At 36.7% G+C, this 26,903-nt stretch overlaps 1 protein-coding gene across 2 annotated transcripts in view; it reads right to left on the reverse strand.

Moving 5' to 3' along the window:
- SEMA5B (semaphorin 5B) overlaps positions 1-26,903 on the reverse strand; it is a 622,390-nt gene that overhangs the window by 160,555 nt on the left and 434,932 nt on the right. For both annotated transcript variants that reach the window (XM_070730236.1, XM_070730229.1), the window contains one exon: positions 1,930-1,992. In XM_070730236.1, the coding sequence (XP_070586337.1) occupies positions 1,930-1,992 (63 nt within the window). The remainder of the gene's footprint in view (positions 1-1,929; positions 1,993-26,903) is intronic.

Genomic DNA, 26,903 nt, shown 5'->3' on the forward strand with positions numbered 1-26,903 from the left:
TCCTCTTTGGGTTAACCTATAAACCAGGCATCTAGTTTTTACTGAGGAAAGATCCAAGAGGCTTGAACGTGGAAGCATCATTGTAGAGAATCCATTCATTTGTCAACTAGGAGGAGATGTTACACCATGCAACTTCAAATAGCTAGTTTCATGGAAACAAAGGCACAAGTCACAGATTCAAATCAAGGAACTCCATTTTGTGAACTTTGCAACTTTTCTGAAACAGAAGTGAAACACTAGAAAATGAATTTTTTTTAAAAAAAATTATTAGATTATTTACATTAAAAAAGAACAAGAAAATACAATAAAAAGAAAAAAATGAGGAAGAGAAAAAAGGAAACACACACAGAAAAAAACAGCAAACAGAAAAAAACCCATTAAACAATGCACTAACAACTATATGATGTAACCCATAGGGTTCTCTTTCAGCAATTCATATCAACGATTTACATTAATACAGTTTGCATAACTTACATATTACTCTACTATTTTTCCCCCATAGTATCATTTCTTTACAACTCAATCACAAGAGATATAGTCTCATATTATATACAAAATGCCATTTCCATTAATAAGTTGAGTATTAACAATTCTATATAATTCTATATTATAATAGTAATGTTTCTAGTGATAAGGTAAATAGTAGGGGGGGATAGTGGAAAACCTCGTTGAACTCCTTTTGTCATATTAAAACTGTCTGTAATTTCTCCATTGATGATGATTTTTGCTGTCTGATTAGAATATATTGATTTAATTATTCTGATAATTTTTTCTCCAAAGTTCATCTTAATTAATTGATTTATAAGGAATTCCAAATTTAGGTTGTCAAAAGCCTTTTGTGCATCAAGGAATATGAGTACTGTGGATTTCACTGGGTGAGTTTCATAATATTCCAAAATGTTTAATACAATTCTTACCTTATTTCTTTATATTCCTACTTAGTAAAAACCTGTTTTGATCAGGATGGATAATTTCATGAAGTGTTGTTTTTAGGCGTTCAGCCATTATTGTTGCAAATATTTTATAATCTGAGTTTAACAGCGAGACTGGCCTATAGTATTGAATCTTATGTTTCATTGTGGTGTTCTTTGGGATTAGGGTAATCAGTGCCTCTGTCCATAATTGTGGAATTTGTCTTTCAGTTAAAACCTCATTATATGTCACTAAAAGTAGATTTTTTTAGAGATGCTTGTGATTCTTTGTAGCATTCTATAGGAATTCTATCAGGCTATCAGGTTCAGGAGTTTTATTTTTTTAATTATTTTTTCTAGCTCAGTGTTATTTCTTCATCCATTATAACTTTATTAAATTCAGATATTAGTGGAATGCAAGATTTTTGTAAGTAATTATGTATATCCTGTTATTGTATCTTATATTTACTATATAAATCCCAAAAATATTCTATTGCTATTTTCTTTTTTCTTCCATTGTAAATTGCCTAATTTCATATTGATCCTCCAGTTGTTGTAGAAACCTATTTTCCTTTCCTTTTCTTAATTTATAAAAGGAATTGAAAAGGAATTAGTTGGATGGACACCATGGTGATTTAAATTCCAAAGCATGCTTATTTGAAATTATGGTAAAACCAAACGAACTCTTAATTTGAAATATGAACTAAACCCTGCAAGTAGATTTTGCTAGCACCCATCTATCTCACAGAAATCCATTGTTCTTAGTCTGCTCCAAAAAATTGGAGATTAACTTTAATTTCCACAAAAACACTCCTAAAAACTATAATCCAAACTCTTAAAATATACCACTAGAAAGTTACACATATTTTACCTTTTTGTTATAATATCACCCTTTTAAACACCTCATGTCACATGTCACATATTTTCAGGTGAAAATTCTCCATAAATAATTACATGAAATCATTAATGTTAACGACAAAGGTCTTTATACATATGAAGAAACAGATAGAAGACTTACCTCAGTTTTTCCTTTACTTTGACATGATCTCCTAGTGTCTTCATCTGAGCCCCATTCTGTTGCCTAGGAAACCAAAACAGTACCATGAACCTTGGGGTCAGGCCTCCTTTGGAGTCAGAGAAACATTTAAAATGGAACCATACAGGCCAGTTTCCTGTGATAGATCTCTTGTGTTTTAATGTTCTCTTGTGAAGTACAAAGAAAAGGCAGCAGATGAGAGACCAACCGTCTAGAGACCAAGGTAGCAAATGTAGGACTACAGGGGAAATAATTATTATATTTTCTTATAAATATAATACCATGCAGGTAATCATCAGTCAATGGCAATAATTGGGACTGGAATTTCCACTGGTGAGCAATATGATCATAAAATACAATGTCATGTGCCCTCATTGCTTAGTGACAACAATCTGGCAGTCCCCAATACTAGCTCAGGGGTCATTAAGTGAGGACTTTCTCACAGCTTCCTGATGGCTTCCAACAATTGAAGTCAGTGGGAAGTGAGTGGGGAAATTGAAAGTCAATTTTCTGCCATTTCCCACTGACTTCAATTGTTAGAAAAATGTAAATCACGGGTGGATCATAACAAGTAGATAAGCAGCTTCTGCCAGGTAGGGAAAGATACATAGGATTGACACAGGGCTGACTTGAAGTGGCTGCTTCAGGGTGGGAGAAGGCACAAAAATGTCTTCAAGGGGCTAGTGCAGCATAAAGGACAATGGAGTCTGGGGTGGCTACTGCAGAGTATGGGTTTACCTGAAACCATGATAAGTGGTAGTCACAGAAATTATGCAAGATGAACTGATTAACATTCTCCAAGTCAATTCTTCACAAAGAGAGAGGATCTATAAACTAATTTTGGTCTATCTTTGTGTCCTCATTGAGGCAAATAACTTTTTGTGGTGTATAATGTACAAGTGTGTTAAGATAAATAATTTAGGAAGAGTTGAGGTTCTCTCATTCAAACTCAGACTAATAAATGGTCCTAAGTCACTGCCATTTGTTTTAATTTGAATTGTAATGAGAATCATAATCATAAATCTATTCCATATCTATTTCAACTCTCAACCAAATTCAGTGTTGACTTATATTCACTTAGCAAAAATAACTGCAACTGAGTTATACACCTATTCAATTTCATTAGTTTTAGATTGAAAAAAATCATAACAACTGACTGATGTATACCCATTATCTAGTACAGATTATATGTCACAGTCAGAACCTGATAAAACAAACCCAATTGTTAGAATCACTATATTCCTCAGTCATTTGGGGATATCCTCTACACCTCCTGGATGTTGTAGCTTGTAGCATCAATTATATTTTTCTCTTCAATACATTCACTTTGCTTTCAATTTTACATGATTGATTTTTTAAAAAGCTTATCGCTGCATTCATTTCAAATTTTCCAAGTATCTCAAAGATTAGTAAATCAGGAACTCTATCCATTTTTGACCTAAAAATTCCATATAAGGTATTCCAAGCTAACGAGAAATGACAGATCAAAGTCATTCAATTAAAATTAAGTTATTTTTAAGTGTTGCTAGTTTCTCTATCCTTGACTTGTTAGGCTAAAGTAACTTTTTGACCCATCCAACATAATGCTATAACCTCTGGTTATTTTTATGGCAAAAATAATTATCACTTTCAACAAAACTATTAAAAAAATTATGAAGCTGGCAAGTAGGAAAATAATTAGCTGAGTAATCAAGAATTTATCTCATACTGCATATGGTAATAATCTCAAAGGAAGATCAGGAAAATTAAAAGAAAAAAGTGCTCATTGAAAACATATAATTAGTCTAAAATGTTGTTTGTGTGTGGTTATGTGTATATATTTTCCCCACCCCACCAAAAGCCAATTGGGCACCTTTGGACTTGACATTCTTTCTTAGCCCTAGGAAGAAAGTACATGGTAAACCATTTCCAAAAATGTGGCCAGGAACACTGTTTTAGCATGTCTAGACAGTTGCCAGGACTCAAAGTTTTCTTGCAAGACACAAATATTTATTGCAAATTATGAACTTTCTTTGCATATCTTTCTCTCCATTTGTTATTTGCCACATACGACCACATCATTTAACATCAGAATTCTTAATCCCAATCACTGCTGGACAGACAAGGATTACCTGTAATGTTCAGAGTGTCACTTATTAATGACATTTTTAAGAACGTGAAAATTTGTCCCAGTCTTATTAAATCAAAACTCTGTCATCCATGTTAGAAGAACTAAAATAAGCTTAAGAGCATTGTCTGCATTGCTCTGCTCCATATTCACCATACCGATTCTGCTCTACAATCACCATAGGAATTTGGATGCAACTAATGGAATTTCATAATGATTGTTTAAGAGCTTTATGAGCAACACATTAATGAGCACAATCATGATATAGACTTGGTGAGAGGAACTTCCCCAGTCATTCTGATCCTGGAAAAAGACACCAACAGTGACCATGAACATCTCAAGAGGAAGTTCAAGATAACATGCTAAGTGTTTAGATTAAATCATTCCATGGAACATCTTCTACTGTTAATTATTTTAAAACAGTGTAAATCACTCCTGAGAGACAAATAGAGTCACAAGGAAGGATGGCAAGGGCTGATTAAATTAGTTACAGAAAGAAACTCCTTCGTCTTCTGGAAAATCATTGCTCCAGTTTTTTAAGGGAAATCTTGAACAAATCCTGTATCAATTTCCAGGACACGTTTGGCAGAATTAGGCTGTCAAATGTAGGTAATAGCTCACAATGAACTTGTTCTCTTCTGGCCACCAATTTCTTCTAAAATGGTCAAATGGATTAAGATTTTAAAGAACACAAAGGCTCCAGGAAACAAATGACTCCTACTTAAATTACTAAAATTAAGTGGGTTCAGTGGGCACATTTTCCTGCACCCTGTCTTACTTAATATTGACAAAGTATATGAGAGAGAGAGAGAGAGAGAGAGAGAGAGAGAGAGAGAGAGAGAGAGAGAGAGAGAACTACTACAGATGAATCACTGTACTGAATGTAGTAAGTAAATTAAATCCCTCTCTCTATGTGATCTTTCTGACTTTAAGGTTGAATTTAGTTCTGTTTCATTAAAATATTGGAAAGGGTTTATTTTCTCTCTCTCGGTTTTCTTTTTTTAGTACAAAAATTGCACTTGGACCTCATTCCTAAATCAGGTGCTGCCCTTACAGGCCATACTCTCTACATGGGGCTACCTTTGAAGAGTGTTCGGATACTGCAAATCGTACAAAATGCAGCAGCACGAGTGGTCATGGGCCTTACTAGGCATGTCCATGTTTTGCCATCACTCTGCGGACTGCATTGGCTTCAAATTGGTTTCCGGAAATGATCTATAAAGCCCTACATGGCATCGGACCAGATTACTTGCGCTGCATGAGTCCCAGCGACCGGTTAGGTCTCACAAAGTCGGCCTTCTACAGGTCCAGTCAACTAGACAATGTCAATTGGCAGAGCCTAGGGGAAGAGCCTTCTCTGTGGGGGCTCCAGCCCCCTGTAATCAGCTCCCCCTGAAGATTTGTACTGTCCCAATCCTTCTCGCCTTCCGCAAGAGTCTGAAGTCTCATCTATACCGCCAGGCTTGAAAAGGCTGAAAATCAGCTGCCCAGTGCACACATGCGTGCTAGAGCTGATGTAGTGTAATGCCTACATGCTCTTAGATATGGCTCCACATGCTACCTGTGGCACACGTGCCATAGGTTTGCCATCACTGAATTAGGGTATTTTCATTTAACAATGACTGTTTTATTTAACAACCATGTTGCTTCAGGACTGTCATTAAAAAGTCATAAAATCTGACCATGACTTATAACATCATGACTTATGATGGAAATTCCAAGCTCCATTATGGTTGTATGCCGAATACTACCTGTACAGGTAGACCTGGCTTAACGACTGCCATGCTTAGTGACTCTTTGAAGTTACGACTGCTCTGAAGAAGCCATTTTAGGACTAGTTCTTGCTTTTCTGACTGTCACAGCTTCACAACCAGCAAGCATTTATGACCATCAAGCATTCCACAGTCACATGACCATTTGTTTTTGCTTTACCACCAACTTCTGAAAAGCAAATTTAATGGAGAATTCGACAGTAAAATTGCAAGTTGTGGACATGTCTCCTGCTTAACAACCAGTGATTTGCTTAGAGACTAAATGGAAAATGATGTCAAAATTATCACAACTACACACTAGTTTGCTTAGCAATAGAGTTTCCAGACCTAATTGTGGTTGCTAAATGAGGACTACCTGTATATGCATACTTTTAAATATTTGGGTTTGTCCTCCAGAAAATCCTCCAGAAATACATTGTCCAAGCAGCTTCAAAATCCTCAGAGATTCTTTTATATCAAAGGGAGCGACCTAATGCCAGGCTAAATTTCCTTTAGGACTTCTTCTGGGCCAGGCACAATAGACCATAACTGGCATTATTACAGGGCAAATGTATCAAAATATCACTGATAGAATGCACCTTCTCTGGGGGAATAGAAACTGACCAACCTGTGCTACTTCTCTGTAATTTCTACAAAGATCTGCACGCCAATTAAGTATTATACTTGCTGCAATGCCTCTTAGGAATGACAGAATTTTATTATGCCAATTTTCTTCTTTGAGAGTCCAGTCAAGCTTTCACCAATACAGTAAACCAAATTTTGCAGGGTTGCACTGCAAACATGACATCAATTTATACAAAATTGATAAAAGTCTTCCCTGAAGACACATTTTATTAAGTTTATTTTTCTTGTTTTACTCCTTTTGGTAGCACTAACCTTTGATTGTATTGCTACATATTTCAATTTAATGTTGTTTATCATTCATTTCATTCTAGGGTATCTATACTACTCATGACGCTCTCCCTGGCATAGGGATTTGCAACTCCATCATTATCACACATACACACAAACATACAAATACAAAACCACACACACACATTCACACACATCTTAAAGACTACATCTGGCAGGGACACATCATCTATAAAAATGTATCTGCCCCAATGCAAAAATTTTATGAAACATACAATTCCAAAATAATATATTTATTTTTAGAATTCTTAAAAGTATGAGCATCCAGAAAATTTAAAAGCATGCATTTAATTAAGCCAGTGCTTCTCAAATAATGGGGCGGCCTCCCCCTGGGAGGGCATGGAGCAATGCCAGGGTGGGCATATAATCCCAGGGAACATGCTTTTTTTTTGCCGTAGGGAGTAAGGGTTTTTTGCACACAGAGCAGGAGATATGAAGTGCAGATAACAAACCCTTAAGAGACACCATGGAAAAATATTTAACATGGATGAAAAGAAAGGAAGAGAGAAACTGAGATAATGAGACAAATGTAAGTCTCATAGACAAGGAAATATGATGAAGCATATCTAGTTCTAGGCTTCAAGGAAATATGGGTATGTTTACTGTGTCTAAAAATGTTGGCAGAAGACAGCATGAAGCAAGGAAAGACCAGTATGTTTACTGTGTCTAAAAATGTTGGCAGAAGACAGCATGAAGCCAATTAAATTAAGGCGTCACTTAAATACATTATACCCCAATCACGCTGATAAGCTGCTTGAGTTTTTTCCGTGAAAACATGTCGAATATTGCAAACAATTATCCTGGCGGAGAGTTGGTGTGTGTGTGAAATGTTTACTTCTTCCTAGGAAGGGGGCATAACAGAAAACAATTGAGAACTACTGCTTTAAGCAAATGCTTACAGTGTAAATAAAAATATGACAATAATCACTGACACTGGCGTCCAATGGCTCATCAGTTAAAGAAGCTGAGCCCAAGACTCAAGCTCTGGGCTACAGGGTGAAGTCCCATTACTTGTCCCAGCTCCTGCCCACCTAGAAGTTTGCAAGCATGTGAGTAGATTAATAAGTACCATTTGGGTTGGAAGGAAACTGTGTTGCAGGGCCGGTGGTGTATAGCCATGCTGGTCACATGGCTATATACCAGTGTGGTCTTTGGACAATGCTGCTCCCTTGGCCAAGAAACAGAGATGAACACTGTGCCCTAGAGTCTGACAGAGAAACCGTTACCTTTTATTCATTAGTGATCACAGGTTTCCTTAAAGATATGTATTGTATTGCTCACCTAAACATAGAAACAATGAGAGGTATCCTCAGGAGAGGAATTTCATAATTTTACAATTAACAAAATTCTTGCCAATTATGCTTGCCCACGTAAATCCTAATGAAATTAAATCCAAGGGAAGAATTTTTAGTCTGAGGACATGAGTAGATTGATCACTAGATATCTAAGCCTGTAATCTTTACAGTATTTATGAAGATCTTGCCTGGTACACAATCAAACAGTGCTTAAATAACATTTTTTCCCCTAGGAAAGGGAACATCTAATGAACCAGATATAATTGTTAAAAAGTATTGATACCTGTTAACTGAGGAATACCACAGGATCCAAGAACATCTCCTAACCCAGCATGGAGGAACGTAACAGTGGTGGGCTTCTCCCAGTTCGGACCGGTTGTTAGAATCAGTAGCGCCAGTGGTGGGAGGTTCCGTCCACCCACCCAGGACGCTTTTGCCCAGGTACCCGCGCAAAATGGTAATAAAGGATTTTAGAATAACACTACCAGAACATAACTTAACTAAGCATAAGTTCTACACCAGTGCTTCAACCAGCAGAATACCCAACACAATGTAAAGTCTTCCTTGTTTGATAACATTTATTTGATTGCCCAATCCTTGCTACTTCAATTTGAATAGGAATGTAGCTTCTTTCCCTTGGTTTATTCCAGAAAGATAGCTTCTAATTCAGTGAGAGTTGGAGGAAGGGCCTGAAAGTTTGAGTATAATGAACTTCTCCAACTGAGCACTCGACAATAGTAAAGCATTGACATTTTGTGAGTAAACTCTTTTGGGAAAATAAGTCCACTTATACTATATTATGGAAATAAAATTTCCCATAATTTAAATAGGCCAGTGTTCACTGCTTTGAGTTATTTATAAAAATAATAAAGGTGGGATAAAAGTAAAATAACTAAAGTAAAATAAAATAAGATGGTCATTTCCTGCCACATTGAAGAGCTCAAAAGTCCATTTTATTTCTCATTCACAGATACAGAAGGAAAAAAAGAAAAAACATTAGATTTTCCTAAAAGTCATATCCTCTGACAGCAAACTGTGATATACTTTAACTTTGGATCAATTTTTGACAAGCTAAAAGGAAAAACAGAACAGAACAACACAAAACACTCCCCTCCCCCGAAACTAACAACTACTAGACATGAGATGAGGATTTTTTTTCTCATTCAAGAAACACCCAGGAGCTACACTTTCCATTACTAACCTATTTTCGTTTGACAGAGTTTGACAGAGCAAACTGAAACAAGAAAAAAAATACTTTGAACAATCAATACAATTCAGAAGACAAATACTTTCACCTCTCTGGGAATTGCACCAATGAAAGTAAGAGGGCTTCTGTAGGGAAGAAAACCATTTACCTCATAACACGACTCACGTCAGAGAATCACATTCACACAACTGTGTCTGAGCAACGCTGCTATTCCATTCCTAATCCAGTGTGAATCTGATGATAATAAAACCCTTGACAATGGGGAAAATTATGGGAACATCTTGCTGGTGACTGCTCCATTATTCAGTTCAACTTTAATTACAGTCAAGGGGACAATTATGTCAAAAAGAAGGGCAAGCTATGTTTTACTATGCCTTGGCACATGCTAGAGTATGTTGTAAGGGAAACAGACCACGACTAAGAAATTATGGGACTCAACAAAAATATTAATGCAATTTGGTAGGGGAGGAGACCCAATGAGCATTAACTATAACAATGACCTAGCAAACATGGCGCAACTGCCCAAATATCTTTCCCCACACAATACAGTACTGACATACAGTCAGTTCTTATCTCGATGTTAGAAACATAGAAACATAGAAGATTGACGGCAGAAAAAGACCTCACGGTCCATCTAGTCTGCCCCAGTGTTCCCTCTAATTTTTTTTGGGGGGGGGGCGGAAAAGTATAGTGTCTGAGCGGCAGTCCCTTCGGGACTGGGCGGCATAGAAATAATAAATAAACAAACAAACAAACAAACAACCCACCCTGTTTTGCCTCAGATAATTTCAAAATAAAATACTGTACTGTGTGTCTATAACAGTGAGCTCATAATAGGGCAACTCTATCAATATCAAAATGCCACTTAAATAGTTGAGCTAGTTTCAAACTAGATTTTAATTTTCTTTCACTCTTCCTTACTCCCATTCTTTTTCTTTCTCTTTTCCTTCCTCTCTTTTTTCTATCTGTTTCTCTCTCTTCCTCTCTTCCTCTCTCTCAACTTCCCTCTCACTCTTTCCCTCTCGGCTTCTGGGCAGGTTTGGAAAACTCTGAGTTGATGATGATTTTTAAGTGAGCGATTGCTCACTGCTCAGCTTAGAGGGAACTATGGTATGCCCTTATACTATTTCTTGTATTTTATCTTAGGATGGATATATGTTTATCCCAGGCATGTTTAAATCCAGTTACTGTGGATTTACCAACCACGTCTGCTGGAAGTTTGTTCCAAGCATCTACTACTCTTTCAGTAAAATAATTTTTCTCACATTACTTCTAATCTTTCCCCCAACTAACCTCAGATTGTGCCTCCTTGTTCTTGTGTTCACTTTCCCATTAAAAACACTTCTCTCCTGAACCTTATTTAACCCTTTAACATATTTAAATGTTTCGATCATGCCCCCCCTTTCCTTTCTGTCCTCCAGACTATACAGATTGAGTTCATTAAGTCTTTCCTGATAGGTTTTATGCTTAAGACCTTCCACCATTCCCCTTCCCTAACCCTAACCTAACCCTAACCCTGCCCTTCCCTAATCCGAACCCTCCCCTTCCCTAGCCCTAACTCCCCTTCCCTAGGGTGGGTGGGCCAGGTCCAGATGCTGGGTCCCTTCCCTTCCCTAACCCTAACCCTAACCCTCCCTTTCCCTAACCCTAACCCTCCCCTTGCCTAGGGTGGGTGGGCCAAGTCCAGGTGCCGGGTCCCTCCCCTTCCCTAACCCTAACCCTAGCCCTCCCCTTCCCTAACCCTAACCCTAGCCCTCCCCTTCCCTAACCCTAATCCTCCCCTTCCCTAACCCTAAAACCCTAACCCTCCCCTCCCCTAACCCTAAAACCCTAACCCTCCCCTAACCCTAACCCTCCCCTTCCCTAGGGTGGGTGGGCCAGGTCCAGATACTGGGTCCCTCCCCTTCCCTAACCCTAACCCTCCCCAACCCTAACCCTAACCCTAACCCTCCCCTTCCCTAGGGTGGGTGGGCCAAGTCCAGATGCTGTGTCCCTCCCCTTCTCTAACCCTAGCCCTCCCCTTCCCTAACCCTAACCCTAACCCACCCCTTCCCTAACCCTAACCCTAACTTTCCCCTTCCCTAAACCTAACCCTCCCCTTCCCTAACCCTAACCCTTCCCTAACCACTGTGTTCAGTTCTGGAGACCTCATCTACAAAAAGATATTGATAAAATTGAATGGGTACAAAGACGGGCTACAAAAATGGTGAACAGAGTGGTCTCACCAGCGCTCTATACAGCGGGATCACAACCTCCTTCTTCCTGCTTGTTATATCTCTAGCTATGCAGCCAAGCATTCTACTTGCTTTCCCTACCGCCTGACTGCACTGTTCACCCATTTTGAGACTGTCAGAAATCACTACCCCTAAATCCTTCTCTTCTGAAGTATCATTCTCTTCTGATGTTTCTCATGGAAACGTAACCTTCATTTGTTTAACTTATTTCCTTGGCTGTTTTGTTTCTTTTCTGCATTTTAGTATCTTATTTAAGTTTCTCCAAGAGACCATTTTAAAACTAGTATATTTCTTTTATAGATTCTACTAGATCTACTGAACCTCAGCAACCCATTATGTAATAAAATTTTTAACACTCTCATTTTCACACATTCGATGGACTGAAAGATCTTGTTATGCCCCTGAGAATTTCAGTCTGAAATACATATGTTTCTAGTTGCTATGTTTAGAAAAACATTTCCTTTAAAAAGAATGGCACTGATCCTATTACCACTGCCAACACTCGATGTCTGTTTATTTAATACTAACAAGATATCTTGCTTATTTAATAGTAAAGCTCTATTACTTCAACAGGATACACAACAGTCCACCTCATTCCATTCCAAATAGGATGAAAAGGCTAAACTGAAAAAAAGGATACGAGGAATGAGAATTTGTGCTTAGAAAAATAAAATGATATTGCATGCAGGTCAGAACAATTTAAACATTAAAAGATTAAAAAAAATCAGAATTGTACAACTCTAGATGGACAAGCCTTAACCATTCTGAAATGAGAGACAAAACCCCCCAATCAAGGCTTGTGCAATTTAATTATGTATATGAATATCCATTCATATTTATATTAGTAAATATTTTCAAGGTAGCTCATGATTCATTTGAAGTAAAATAGAAAATTGGGTTTTTCAGTGCTTCACTTCCTCACAATTTACAGGTGCTTTGTTTTTCTTTGCAGTTTCTTGTAACAAACACAAACAGCACTAGGGTGGGAGAGGATAATTACAAGTTATGTCAGATGATTCAGTGTATATATTTTAGTTAAAATAATATAATTAATATCTAATGTAGGAAATTAAATTGCAAACCATGACTCATGCTTTAAAACCAGAGATTATATAGTAATTTGTGAAAGTTTGGATTCTATCAATGTAAAGGTCAGCTGCCAGAATCTTGATCTGGGTTAGACTTTTCCATCTTTGACAGACAGCTGAAATGACTTGATCTCAACCTTTGTCACAATATCTTCAAGGTCCTCCTTCAGCCAAAATGCCAGTTATACTTTTGGTTATTTTGTCTTACATGGTGTTGTCAACAAGCTGTCATTCAATATAGCTTTTATAAGAATGTAAGAGTAAAGACAAAAACCTTGATTGAAATGTCATAGCACCAAACATGCTATCAAAGATATTTCTTTAGGCTAGAATGAAATCCCATATTAGGTTGAAAATGTAAGTCATTGTTTGTGGATATATTTTTGTTTGCTTCACTAATAGTTTGTTTTACATAGGGCTTGAAGGATAAAATCAACAGAAATTGTGGAGATGTAAGGAAAGAAGGTGGCATTATGTGTAAAGGAAGCGAACCAGTAGTGGGTTCTAAATGGTTTTGCTACTGTTTTGCGAATGCATGATGCTTTGGCGAATGAACAGAAGTGTCCCAGGTGGGTGGGCAGAGCAACCACTGTTTCCAGTTCAGAGAACTGGACTGAACCAGGAGCAACCCTCCGCTGAAGTAGACAATGTATGAAAAATCGGGATATATTAGATTAGATTAGATTTATTGGATTTATATGCCGCCCCTCTCCGCAGACCCGGGGCGGCTCACAACAATGGTGAAGAACAATACATAGTAACAAATCTAATATTTAAAAATCTAGGTTACAGTTTTAGATTAAAAGTCCAAAAAAAAAAAGAAACCCCAATATATAAAAAACAACACACAATCGAATCATACACAAAAACTACATGGGCAAGGGGGAGATGTTTCAATTCCCCCATGCCTGATGGCAGAGGTGGGTTTTTAGAAGTTTACAAAAGGCAAGGAGGGTGGGGGCAATCCTGATCTCTGGGGGGAGCTGGTTCCAGAGGGTCGGAGCCACCACAGAGAAGGCTCTTCCCCTGAGTCCCGCCAGACGTCATTGTTTAGTCGACGGGACCCGGAAAAGGCCAACTCTGTGGGACCTAACCGGTCGCTGGGATTCGTGCAGCAGAAGGCGGTCTCGCAGGTATCCTGGTCAGATGCCATGAAGGGCGTATATAGAGAGTATAAGTGAGCCATTCATGGGTAAAATACAGGGAAACATATTATTGTGGGAGTGTGCTGTAGGGTCCAAGCTAAGTAGAAGTTCTCATCTTTCTAGGGCCAGATTACAAAAGTTTCAGGGAGAAAAGATGATCTAATAATGGGAGATTCCAGTTATCTGAAGAACAACCAAAGTCAAAATTGAGAAGTTCCCAAAATTCGATAGGGATGTATTTCATTTTCCAGAAGGTGACTAGAAACAAAATTATGAGCCAACAAGTTAATGAAGAAAGAACTCTTTCAAGAATTTGAAATAATAGAAAGCTGGGGGTGGGGTCAGGAGTGACAATGTCATCTTATGGAATTCAAACTATTATAGAAGGAGCATAGGTCCTGAATACTAAATTTTGGTAAGCAAATAGAGGTATTAGATAGAATCCATGGACAAGAAATCTGAGATCAAAGAAAGTATAGGAGAGTTAGAAACTTTTCAAGAAACGGGGACAGTTAAAAAACCTATTGTCAATGCATACAGAGTGTTTGACAGAACTAAAAATGAACAGAGACATGCATAAGAAATTAAAGGTTAGATTTATTCATCAAGTAAGAATACAGCAAGTATCTGAATGCAGAAATGATAAGGCACAAAAGAAATTTGGGCTCAAAAAGAAAGATAAAAGCAAGGATAACTTATTTGGATTTCACAGTAATAAGAGAAAGAACAAAAGTAACAGACCCAGTGAGGTATCAGTGAGGTATCACTGATGGTAGGTAACTGGTCATAAATAAGAGAGGACAGATGTCTTCGTATGGTGTTTTGTTTAATTCTTTTCCTGAAATGCAAAATGAACCTGAACAGAATGCCTGGAGAAGTATGACAATTCATGGTAACTATAGGATTACCTAAGAAATTTCAGGATATCATAAATGAACTTAAGCCTCCAGTACTAGAAAGAATTGAAGGACCTTGTGGCTGCTATCTGAGAGCCCTTTCCTTTGAGAAACCATGGAGGATGGAAATACAGTAGTACCTCTATCTAAGAACGCCTCTACTTAACAACTTTTCTAGATAAGAACCAGGTGTTCAAATTTTTTTTGGCCTCTTCTTAAGAACCATTTTCTACTTAAGAACCTGAGCCCAAATTGGATTGTGACCAAAGTTATGGAACTAATTATGGTCGTGATCAGAGGTTCTGTACTGGAAAAATAGAAAGAATGAGAAAGATACTCTGAGTGGTATTAAGAAACATAGAAACATAGAAGTCTGACGGCAGCAAAAGACCTCATAGTCCACCTAGTCTGCCCTTATACTATTTTCTGTATTTTATCTTACAATGGATATATGTTTATCCCAGGCATGTTTAAATTCAGTTACTGTGGATTTATCTACCACGTCTGCTGGAAGTTTGTTCCAAGGATCTACTACTCTTTCAGTAAAATAATATTTTCTCATGTTGCTTTTGATCTTTCCCCCAACTAACTTCAGATTGTGTCCCCTTGTTCTTGTGTTCACTTTCCAATTAAAAACACTTCTTTCCTGGACCTTATTTAACCCTTTAATATGTTTAAATGTTTCAATCATGTCCCCCCTTTTCCTTCTGTCCTCCAGACTATACAGATTAAGTTAATTAAGTCTTTCCTGATACGTTTTATGTTTAAGACCTTCCACCATTCTTGTAGCCCGTCTCTGGACCCGTTCAATTTTGTCAATATCTTTTTGTAGGTGAGGTCTCCAGAACTGAACACAGTATTCCAAATGTGGTCTCACCAGCATTCTATATAGCGGGATCATAATCTCCCTCTTCCTGCTTGTTATACCTCTAGCTATGCAGCCAAGCATCCTACTTGCTTTCCCTACCGCCTGACTGCACTGTTCACCCATTTTGAGACTGTCAGAAATCACTACCCCTAAATCCTTTTCTTCTGACGTTTTTGCTAACACAGAACTGCCAATACAATACTCAGATTGAGGATTCCTTTTCCCCAAGTGCATTATTTTACATTTGGAAACATTAAACTGCAGTTTCCATTGCTTTGACCATTTATCTAGTAAAGCTAAATCATTTACCATATTACAGACGCCTCCAGGAATATCAACCCTATTGCACACTTTAGAGTCATTGGCAAATAGGCAAACCTTCCCTACCAAACCTTCCCCTATGTCACTCACAAACATATTAAAAAGAATAGGACCCAGAACAGACCCTTGTGGCACACCACTTGTAACCTGACTCTGCTCATTAACAATAACTCTCTGATGTCTACGCTTCAGCCAGCTGCAAATCCATTGAACTATCCAGGGATTAAGTCCAATCTTCACTAATTTATGTATCAGCTCTTTATGTGGAACTGTATCAAAGGCTTTGCTGAAGTCCAGGTAGGCAATATCCACAGCACCACCTTCATCCAACACCTTTGTGACATAGTCAAAGAAATCAATGAGATTAGTCTGACATGATTTGCCTTCAGTAAAGCCATGCTGATTTGGGTCCAATAAGTTATTGTTTTTTAGGTGCTGATTTATCCTCTTTTTGAGTAGAGTCTCCATCATTTTAACTACAACTGATGTCAAGCTAACTGGCCTGTAGTTACCAGCTTCTTCTCTACTGCCCTTCTTGTGGACAGGCACAACACTGGCCATTCTCCAATCCTCAGGAACTTCTCCTGTTAACAAGGATTGGTTAAACAAATCAGTCAGGGGGGGTAGCAATGACAGATCTGAGTTCTTTAAGAACTCTAGGGTGGATGCCATCTGGACCCATTGCCTTATTTATCTTTAATCGTTCAAGTTCTTCTAAGACATCGGCTTCTATTATCACTGGAGCTGAATCCGTACAGCTGGAATCAATGCTATATCCCTCTATAGTATTATTTTGTAAGGTGTCTTTTGAGAAAACTGGGGCTGAGTGAAACTTTGACAACTGTTCAAGATTCTATTATTATACCTAACAACAATAAAGTACAATTCTTGAAATCTTTGCAGTGTTAATGTTGTGTATTTCCCTATCTGGAACAGATAGAACAAACTAGTAGTGTTCAATATTTTTTGTTGTTGTTTGTATTTTTAAATCCTGAAATTACGAAACACTAAAAATCTTTTTTGAACTGGATTAAAATTCAGACATCTGAATTTTATAAACAGATGGGGCAGAACTCTTTGAATTAGAAGTATTACAAGTACAACACTATATTCTGTTCTAATTTTCTTGAATCCAAAAATTCACAATTAATTTTTGAAGGCTTGCTTTATATAAGTAAGAATAAGCAATAACATCTAGTTGCTGGTCCCACCTTAATCTGCTTTTGACCATCGCTAAGAGTTTTTGACCATCCCTTAATTTTCAAAAAGAAGAGAGAGCAAGGATAACTCCGCGAGTCTGCAGAGAAGGGCGGCATACAAATCTAATAAATAATAATAATAATAATAATAATAATAATAATGATGATGTAAGAAATTTTATGTCAGAACAACTTACATTTCTAAATGAAACTAAACCTTAAATTAAAAGTCTAGTTTCAATCCCTGATATTTTTAAATTACAAGGTTACCCATTTTTGCATGGGGAACAAAGGAAGCATTCTTTGTACAGGGGACAAAGGAAGTGATACAAAGACATGTTGAAAACCTCCTTCAGGTCCTTGGATATCGACACCATCCCCTGGGAAAGCCTGGCACAAGATCGACCAACATGGCGCACGCTGATCCACCAAGGCTGCCAGACATCTGAGGACAGAAGAACCACCATAGCACAAAAGAAGTGAGCAGTCCACAAACTGCAAATGCTGCTACAATGGTGCCCAGACATGTCTGCTCAACATGGGGCAGAACATTTTGTGCCCGTATAGGCCTCACCAGCCACATGTGGACACATTGTGGACCACCCACAATCTGTTAGATGTCAAGGCCCTCTTGGAACATGATGCACGAACATCATTATGTTGAATATGTATTTCCACACATACTAGTAGGGTTTAGCTAAGTTTGGAAGAAGACTGTTCTCTCTTTCTCTAAGAATCTGAATGGGTGGATAAATGTATTCATGTTTCTGCCTAATCCTGTGTGGTTTTTTTGTAAGATGCTCAGCCAAATGGGAGGAATAAAACATATTGTATGAAATTTTGGAACACTCCTACAGCGGGCTTCTTAGGTCATGCATTCTTCTTTTCAGTCAATCCACGGTAAATGCATACAAAAAAGCTTAAGCTTAACATGGCATGTTAATTCTATGCTTGTTTGAGTTAGGAAATTCAGAATACTGGTTGCCAGCATCATCAGCTTGTAATGAGTTATGTATGTGTGAGGGAGGGAGGACAGGAGGTGGAGTAATATGACAGCAACTGAATACAAGAGACTGGCAAAGTATCTACTCTTTTTTTTATGGCTTCCTTTTCCACACATTGCACTATAAACATAAATGGAGGTGGTGGTGGTGGTGGTGGGATTTTATCTATTATCAGTGAGCTACAACAAAGCATAGTTTCCAATATTGGATTCAAAACATAAATATCCACCTTCCACTAGATTAGTCTTTTTGAAGGTGTTTATTTCTCACTACTGACTCATTTCAGATGTCAAGTTGACTGTTTCTTACACATCCCTTAGAACAAACTTCTGTTATGCGGACTGAATTTCTGGCAACTCACATAGGGAGGACCCAGTTGAAAACAGTTCCTTCAGTTGGCAGGATTCCGTGAAATTAATCATATTAATTCCAAGTATTCAGAGACAAGATTCCTGTTGCTCTAAGTTGGATCCCACCCGAAAGGACATAAATAGGATAGCTGGGGGCTGCCAAAATCTCTAGCAGGCAGAGGCCAGCATGACGTTTGAGAATTTACAGCAGAACTCTGAAATCTTCTGACAGAAAGGAGTGTCTGGTGAAGGATTGTTTATGCTTATTTATAATGTTTATGTATAAAACACAATATTTCCAAGGTATTATAATCATTTCTAAAGACTTTTATTCAACAGGAAAATTAATAACAAGAAATAATGACATTTAAATTATTCAGGATTTAATTGCTGCAATCATGACTATGGTAGGTCTTGCTGTAGGTAAATGATGGTTGGAAAATTGTGGTCCATAATACCTTCTCCCAATCATATGGAAACTAAGATCGAATTTAAATTCCTACATGCATGTATGGAGGGGGATGAAAGTTTTGCAACTGGGTCTAGCCCAGTGAAGGGCCACCATTTTTATTACCACACTGTAAGCGTGGCTTATTCAGGACTCCCTGCATTTTCTTTCAACATCTTTCAGTGCAAATTGCTCTGAGGTGGAGCTCCATTTTTGCCACCCCACTGCGTTCCCCCCGTCCGGGCAGTAGCCCACCCCTGGTCTAGCCACATAACAAACCTATCTGAAAATGGCAGCCCACAGAGTGGCAATTTCTGATGTGATATGCAGTACTATATCTGAAATTATTGGAGTATCTATAGAGGTGGTATGCCTCAGTGAAAATAGTATTTTTAATGTGTAATTATGTTGAGCATTTATTGGGCATTTGTGGTGAAAGAGAAAAGCCCAAGGTGGCCAATGTTAGAGTACTGCAGATAACACTAAGTCTAGAAACTAGGATGAAGCTTACATATTATTGTTTGGTCAGTATTAATTTCTGCCTCAGTCCTAACCATAATAAACATTTTAGTTGTGTTCATGAAGACCATCATAGACATTCATTTGTCATTTTAGGGGGTCACAATAATGCAGAGTTTGAGAAGTCTGACAGGGAGTATTCTGCACTATAAAAAAGCTGGTATTTATGACATAAACAGTCCCTTTCAATTTTGTATTATGAATCTATGAAGCAAATAAATTAAAATTGGCACAATACCTTTGAAATGAAACAAAATGTTTTCTAATATCATGATTGTCTCCTATACCTTACAGTTCTTCAAAAATAATTTAGAAAATCAAAACCATCTGGAAATGAAAACAGCCATGCCTGAGGGAAACAAACAAATTGAATTCATATTATACTGAACAAATAATAAATCACTGATACATTCAGTGACTTTCTTGAGGGATAGCAAAGAAATAATTCAAATATTATTTTTGATAGTAACTGAAGAGATATGAATTATAATTCAAGTTTAGAACTTCCTTCTAAACAACACAAAATTAAGGTCTCCTATTAACATGGCTAAAAATCTTTATGAACTGTTGGACTAAATTCAGCCTCCCTTAGTTTAGAATCTAGATTCATGAGACATGTAATTTTCAGCAGTATAGAGCTACATAATCACTTTCTTCAGATTATGCAGAAAATTACCATGTTTTAGTTTTCCTTCGCAGTATTTATCAGTTCTAACTGGCAGAATTTTTCTCTTCTATGACATAAGTAGAACTCAATTAAGAAGATACAAAGACAATTATGATTCTATCTATCTATCTATCTATCTATCTATCTATCTATCTATCTATCTATCATCTATCCATCCATCTATCTATTGTCTGTCTGTTTTTCTGATTGTGATGGGAAACAATAAATAAAATCTGGATTAACTAGGAGTGATTATATAGCTTTTAGATGATAGTTTCTGAAATCCCAAATAGACTATTCCTTTCCATTCTACGTAAGTCAGTTTAGAAGCTGCTCTGTAAGATGAGTGGTGCTGAACATCTGAACATGAGCATCTGCTCCACATTTCTCTTTGCTGTATTACAAATCCCAGTAGCTCTGGAACAGGGGAAACTGGTTTTCCAGGTGTGGCTATTGAACTACAACCAATGATCACAAATGCCGTGAGGTACAAATCAGAAACTTCATGAGGGCCCTTGATCCCACACACAGTAACTGCATTATGCTGCAGATTTAGTAATGAGACGATGCATGTTAAGTCTATTCCACTTAACCTTTCAACTAATCCTTTAAAAAAAACCTTGTAATTTTGCTTTTTGTGGAAGTGTGTATTACATTGCATGGATATGACTGAATTCTCCGGGTCCTCGGAGAGGGGCAGCATACAAATCAATCAATCAATCAATCAAACAAACAAACACACAAACAAACAAACGAATAAATCTTGCCCAATTATTTTTACTTTTTACTCTGTGGTGACAATATATGTATATAGTCTAAAGTAGAAATTTGAATAAAATGAACATGCTGAGTATCAATAGCATTTAAAATAGAAATTGGTTTGGTGCCAGTGAAAATGAAAGCTTGGCTTTGGGTTGAGATTCTTGAAGGACATTTCTGATTGATTGTGTGAAGATGTTTAGAGCAATTACTAGGAGAACTTCCTGGAAAATATAATGTTCTCTTTTACAATTTAGAGTTTTGTGATTTTGTAAAAGGGCAATATAATTACCCAAAATCTAATCCCAAAATACAGAAGAGCACTTGTATTACATTTGTTTTAATATCAACCCTGAGCTTTTTTGAACAGAAGATACAATAGTATTCCCTTGGAAACCATGAAATTCTTAATGGATAAAAACGAAAGAAGCAAACTAAACTACTCTTTTCATTGCTCTCTTCTGATTAGCATATAGCATAAAGTCTTCACAATGGCATAAAAACATCCTCATCGTGGTTGTTATGAAACTCAACCATGTGCAAAATCCATGTTTCACAGATACTGTGCTGGTACATACAGTAGGTAATACACAATTGTTGAGAACCCTGGCTATTTTTTCCTTGCTTAAATATTTAATGAATAATGCATTCTTAAAGACATATTTCTGATCCCTTCCCTTTATATCACTGAATGAAATCAAATATTAGTTAACTTGATTCTATATTTTAATGTCCCTTAGAAAATTATTTCAAACGGAAAATTTAATGTTGTACAAAAATTCTGGTCACTGTGACATTTTGCTCTAACACCCACAATTCATTCACGGCATAGGTGATCCTATTGTTTAATCTTGCTTGTGTTTTAAACTTTTGACTTCCATTTACAACTTTGAATTTACAAGCAACTTAATTTCTGAGCTCCCAGTGGAACCCATTGGAATGGGTAAAGAAACAAAGGGAATTTTATTGTCCAGCCTCACAAGTGTTGCAGTTTCTTAGGGGTGAAAATAATTTATGGAACAAACCAAATCCTCTGCAATTATTTTAAAAATATGAAAAGGTTATTTGTGGAGTATTTTCTCATAATTTAAAAGGTTAAGATATGTGACATTCAAAACTTCGTGTTGCTTTGTAAGGATTGATTAGTATATGCCATCTTTACTTGATTGTGCTTTTGGGAATCAAATTTAATGCACTCATTGACCTGATGCATTTCCATATTATGTATACAATAGCAGTATATTCTTCTGTGATACATCAGACACTTCTCACATGTAATTTTACAGTCTGTTAAATATAGGCTAGGGTAAGTGAAATAGCCAATTTATAATCCTCTTCTCTTTGAAAACTATAATGGACAAATACCAAGCTTCCTTTGCAATAATAGGAAAAGAATGTTCTTATTTCTTCTCTTGATAAGAAACAGTAATGTCATAGCTGTTTCATAAGTGTTTTATTGTCAAATATTTTGATCTTTTCCCCCTCAATGCTGTTATATCATCACAATTTCTCTCATTATCTGCTTCAGTCCCATTGCCACCTTAGTTTTTCACTTGCAAATATATATTACTAAATTGATGAAGGCAAAAACCAGAATATCTAAATGCAAATTTAGATGTTAGGATAGGAGAAATTCAAATGTCAGAGCAAAATCTAACTGGTTTTAGGCTGCTCTATTTTGCTGATAAACTTTATCAGATTTATATCATATTGCTCTTTATTTTATCCAATTCAGGATTCCTCAAATACTATATATAATTTCTTCCATATTCCCAAACCAGCACAGAGGTGCTCTCTGGAGGTGAAATAGGACAATATGGAGGTAACTTGAAGGGAAAAGACAAATTTAGATGTTCACAGAAATCTATCTGTAGGAATTTGTATTGAAAAAATGCCGTAAAGCAAAAAATATAGCTGTAGTGCCTGGGAATTCACAGAAAAATCATTCCTTACCACCAGTTGGGTAAAGGAGACAGAGTTCAAAGAAAAAGGGTTTGGATCAGTGTATATACAGTATGTATGATAGAAATAAGATTTTTGCCAAAATAGTTAAGATGCAAAGAATTAAGGCAATTTTAGGCAACTGGGCCCCAAGCTTGAAAAGACAAAACACTCAGTCCAATAAATAATAATTGTTTATCCAAGAACCCAACAAATACCAATTACGTGCTAAAGAGCATGGTTCAATTCCAGCGTATCTAATTTGCTACCTGTGTAAATTGGAAAGATTTGAACGTCCCAGAGATGGTTTAGCTAGTTCCCAAAATGAATATTGTACTCTAGAATAGAAAGCAGCTAAAATTATTTTGGATGAAATCAACCTCTCCCCCTAAAAAACCCTTCTAAAATTAGATAAACCTACCCTTAAACACCTGGATTAGTCTGTTTCAGGACTGGGGCATTTTGTTCTGCACAATCTAAATAATGCTCTTATGATATGCAATAATTTCCTCTTCTCCCCAAAGGGGTGTTATCACCCTCCCCTATCACCCATCTCCTCCCACTTATAACTTCATGACTGTAACTTGTTGCTTGTATCCTTATGATTTATATTAATATTGATTGTTTCCTGATTAATTATTTATACCCTATGACAATCATTAAGTCTTGTACCTCATGATTCTCGACAAATGTATCCTTTCTTTTATGTAAACTGAGAGCATGTGGACCAAAAAAAAATCCTTGTGTCTAATCACACTTGGCCAATAAAGAATTATATTCTATTCTATTCTAATTACAGTACATAAAATGTTCACATCAAGAAGCAGCATACTTATTCTGGACAAAGCCTGCTTCTAGTACACATACTTCCAAATACTTCCCAGCAGTGATAGGTTCTAATCCCATTGCTACTGGGTTGTGCTGGGGTAAGTGGGTGAAGCCTCCCATCACTGCAACTATTTTGTAGAACCAGACTATACCAGTAGCAATCCACCATTGCTTCCCAGGGACATCTTGCTATACATAATGGGAAGCTAATAAGTATGGGGAAGGATAGTTTCCTATGTTATAATCCTTAATCAACAGAAGTAATGCCAAACATATTTGTGGATGGACTTCAAAACTATGGATTCAAATCAATATATATTTTAGAAAAATAGACAATTAGTGTTTATTATAGTGGCCCACTTCAAAAGGCATTAATATAAAACTATTAATAGTTTTATGGAAAAAGAAGAGAAAATTAAATGGAATACTCATCCTTCTGAAGCAAATTCATGCCTCTTTATGTATACAGATAAGTTATCCTAGTGGATACATCTATGATTCATTGCTTAGGATCTTCTGAAATTCTTTTCACAAAGTATTTTTTTTTTATTAAGGTATCACAATTTTAGAAAATTTCAAAAAAAGTTATTACCTCTTTTAGCTGGCCTTTATTTCCTTACTGTTCGGCCAACACTTCATCCTCTCAGGTATCTCATAAAATATGTATCTCTGACACATTATCAATAGTTATATTCAGTAAAGCCAATTCCTTTATTGTGGTTAATAAAGAAGACAGAACTGGCAACAATGGCCAAGATAACAACCTCATGAGAGAAAAATCAGTTAAGAAATTCATCTATAATTGGAAGTCTGAGGAGATTCTCAGTCATTCCGGTCACAGTTGTCTCATGCTGCTTTTTCAATAGGCAACCAAACATTTTTTTCTTTGAGGAAGAAGAAACCTTCGATGAAAAGCAAAATGGCCTCTTTTTCTACCTCAAACAAAAAACAGTTTGGCTGCCTATTGAAAAAGCAGCATGAGGCAAAAGTCCTTTACTGTATTTTTTCCAGGAGGTGGAGAAAAATCAAATTTTGACTTATGGATTTGAAGATTGTTAAAATTTTAAAAAGAGAAAAATATTTTTAATTTTATTTCCCCTTTCCTTAGGGAGGGAATGAAATTGACACTTTATTATAGTTTTAAACTAAGAGTTAAACATAAACATTCTTTATATCCTTGGAAGAAGTCTTTGAATAAATTTGTGTTTTCCTTTCTCTTTATACTTTTTCATGTTTATATCCCTGTCTCTTTTTTGTTCTTTATTATTTCTCTTCAATTGCTAACTTATGTTTTAAAGTGTATGTTTTGTAAAATGTAATATAATTGTTTGGAAAAGTTATATTCAGTAAAGTCATATGAAGTTTGTATTCTGCGCCACGCAACCAAAATTAAAGAATGGAAGATTCACATTTTCCTCATCCTTCATGCATTGCAAATACAGTATTTTACTCAATTGGGTAGCTCTTTGGATTTACAAAAGTTCCTCTGAATCCAATGGAATATGTGCCTGTTTTTCTGCTTTAACTATGGAAGAATCAATACAGTTCTCAAAAAGGAGAACACTTTACTGCAGCAATAATTCTTTTGCAACTCGGCAGAGATAAAACTCTAATCATGCCTTCTATAATGCTTTACTTCCTGGGTAGAGTCATCAATTGATACACTCAGTGATACAGAAGGCAACTGATGGGAAAGGCACAGCTAGGAAAGAGACATCCCTGTTTAAAAGTCCACTCAGCCATGAAGTTCATATGAATATCTCAGACTGTTTCTGTACTTTTCATCTTAAACTGACTCCGAGAATACTGTGGGAATATAAAAGCAGATTACAGTATTCACTAATCCCTTGGAATAAAACTGGATTTAAAATATAAATCAGCTATAACCACAATGTCAATGTATTCTACATGGAACCTGTTTCACACTTCAAAGACATAGGAGACTTAATCAAATCACTGTAACAGGCTAACTTTTTATTCAACACGTTCAAATTTCATCACTTGTTTCTTTCATTTACTTATTTAATTAATCCATTCTTTTTATCAGTAGCTAAACAGTCATTATTTAGGAAAGGAAGGATGCTACTAAAGTTCAGTACATCAGAAAACAAGGCAGTTACTGAAGTAGCCCAATCCTGTAGAGAAATGGCCCATTGGAGGTTGAATTTTATCTTAATATCTTTAAATTGGCTTGCTAATGAACCTTCCCAAAAATATCTCATGTAATACCTGTCCATTTCTTGTTTTTCAAAATCATATTCACATGATGAATGGTTGCAGGAACATGGTTTGTTTAATGAAGAGAACGACTAGAGGGTGACATGATAGTGTGTTCCAATATTTAAGAGGCTGTCACAAAGAAGAGGGGAAACAAGGGTGAGATAAGAAGTAATGGAAACTTATCAAAGAGAGATCCAGTCTGGAACTAAGAAGAAACTTAATGGCAGCAAGCACAACAAGTGCCACAGATTTACTTCAGATGTTGTGGGTGTACCATAACTGGAGGTTTTAAAGAAGAGACTAGATAGACATTTATATAGAATGGTGTAGGGCAGGGCTGTCAAACTCTCAGCCTGCTGGCCAGATAAGTTACGTGCTGGCCACACCCATGTCCAGTTTAGCAAAAGGGGAAAAAGTCCTGGTCCATCATGTGACACCTCTGTATAGGGTCTCCTGGTTTAGTTTGGACTAGAAAACCTCCAGGTTTCCAGTTCTGTTATACTCTGCAGAGAAGTCACAAACAAAGCTCTTCTCACTGCAGAAAAAAAATTAATATTCCCACTGGTTTTCCATTTGGAGAAAGGTGGCATATTATTATTTCCCAAATCCCTACTTGCCCACAGATCCAGTGAAAAAAGGCAAGAAGGTCTATTATGCGTAGGGTCAATCTAAATTGCATTGAGGCATAATCAGTTTTTGTTATGTTTTGCTGAATGAGCACAAGAATATATTTAAGCAACCAGTTAAGCTAAAACCAAATAAACAAATTATATCTCACAGAAATAGGCAAACCGAGTTTTTCCAGAATTATGATTTTTTTTCATAAAAATTATGAAAAAATGTAAATGTTGAAATTCCTCCCTCCCTCCCTCCCTTTCTTACGGCCATCAGACTACAAGACATTGTTTAAAAACTATGGGCAAGGATAGGAAAACTTAGATAGAAGAATCTGAGTTTCAAAAACATGGACACCTTTAAAATAATCTTAAACTGTTTTTCCTCTTGGCATTTTAATCAAACCTTCAGTCCAAGATTTGTGAGCCTAGTCAACAATATCCACCTACAGAATGACAGGAAGAACATGACCTTGCTTGTTGTAATGGGGACATGATTTGCGACCCTTTTCTTTACCTTCTAGGTGGTTAGCAGAGTGTGAATGAGATGTAGGATCTAGGC

The sequence above is a fragment of the Erythrolamprus reginae genome, chromosome 1 (genome assembly GCF_031021105.1).
Source record: "Erythrolamprus reginae isolate rEryReg1 chromosome 1, rEryReg1.hap1, whole genome shotgun sequence".
In the NCBI taxonomy this organism is placed as follows: Eukaryota; Metazoa; Chordata; class Lepidosauria; order Squamata; family Dipsadidae; genus Erythrolamprus; species Erythrolamprus reginae.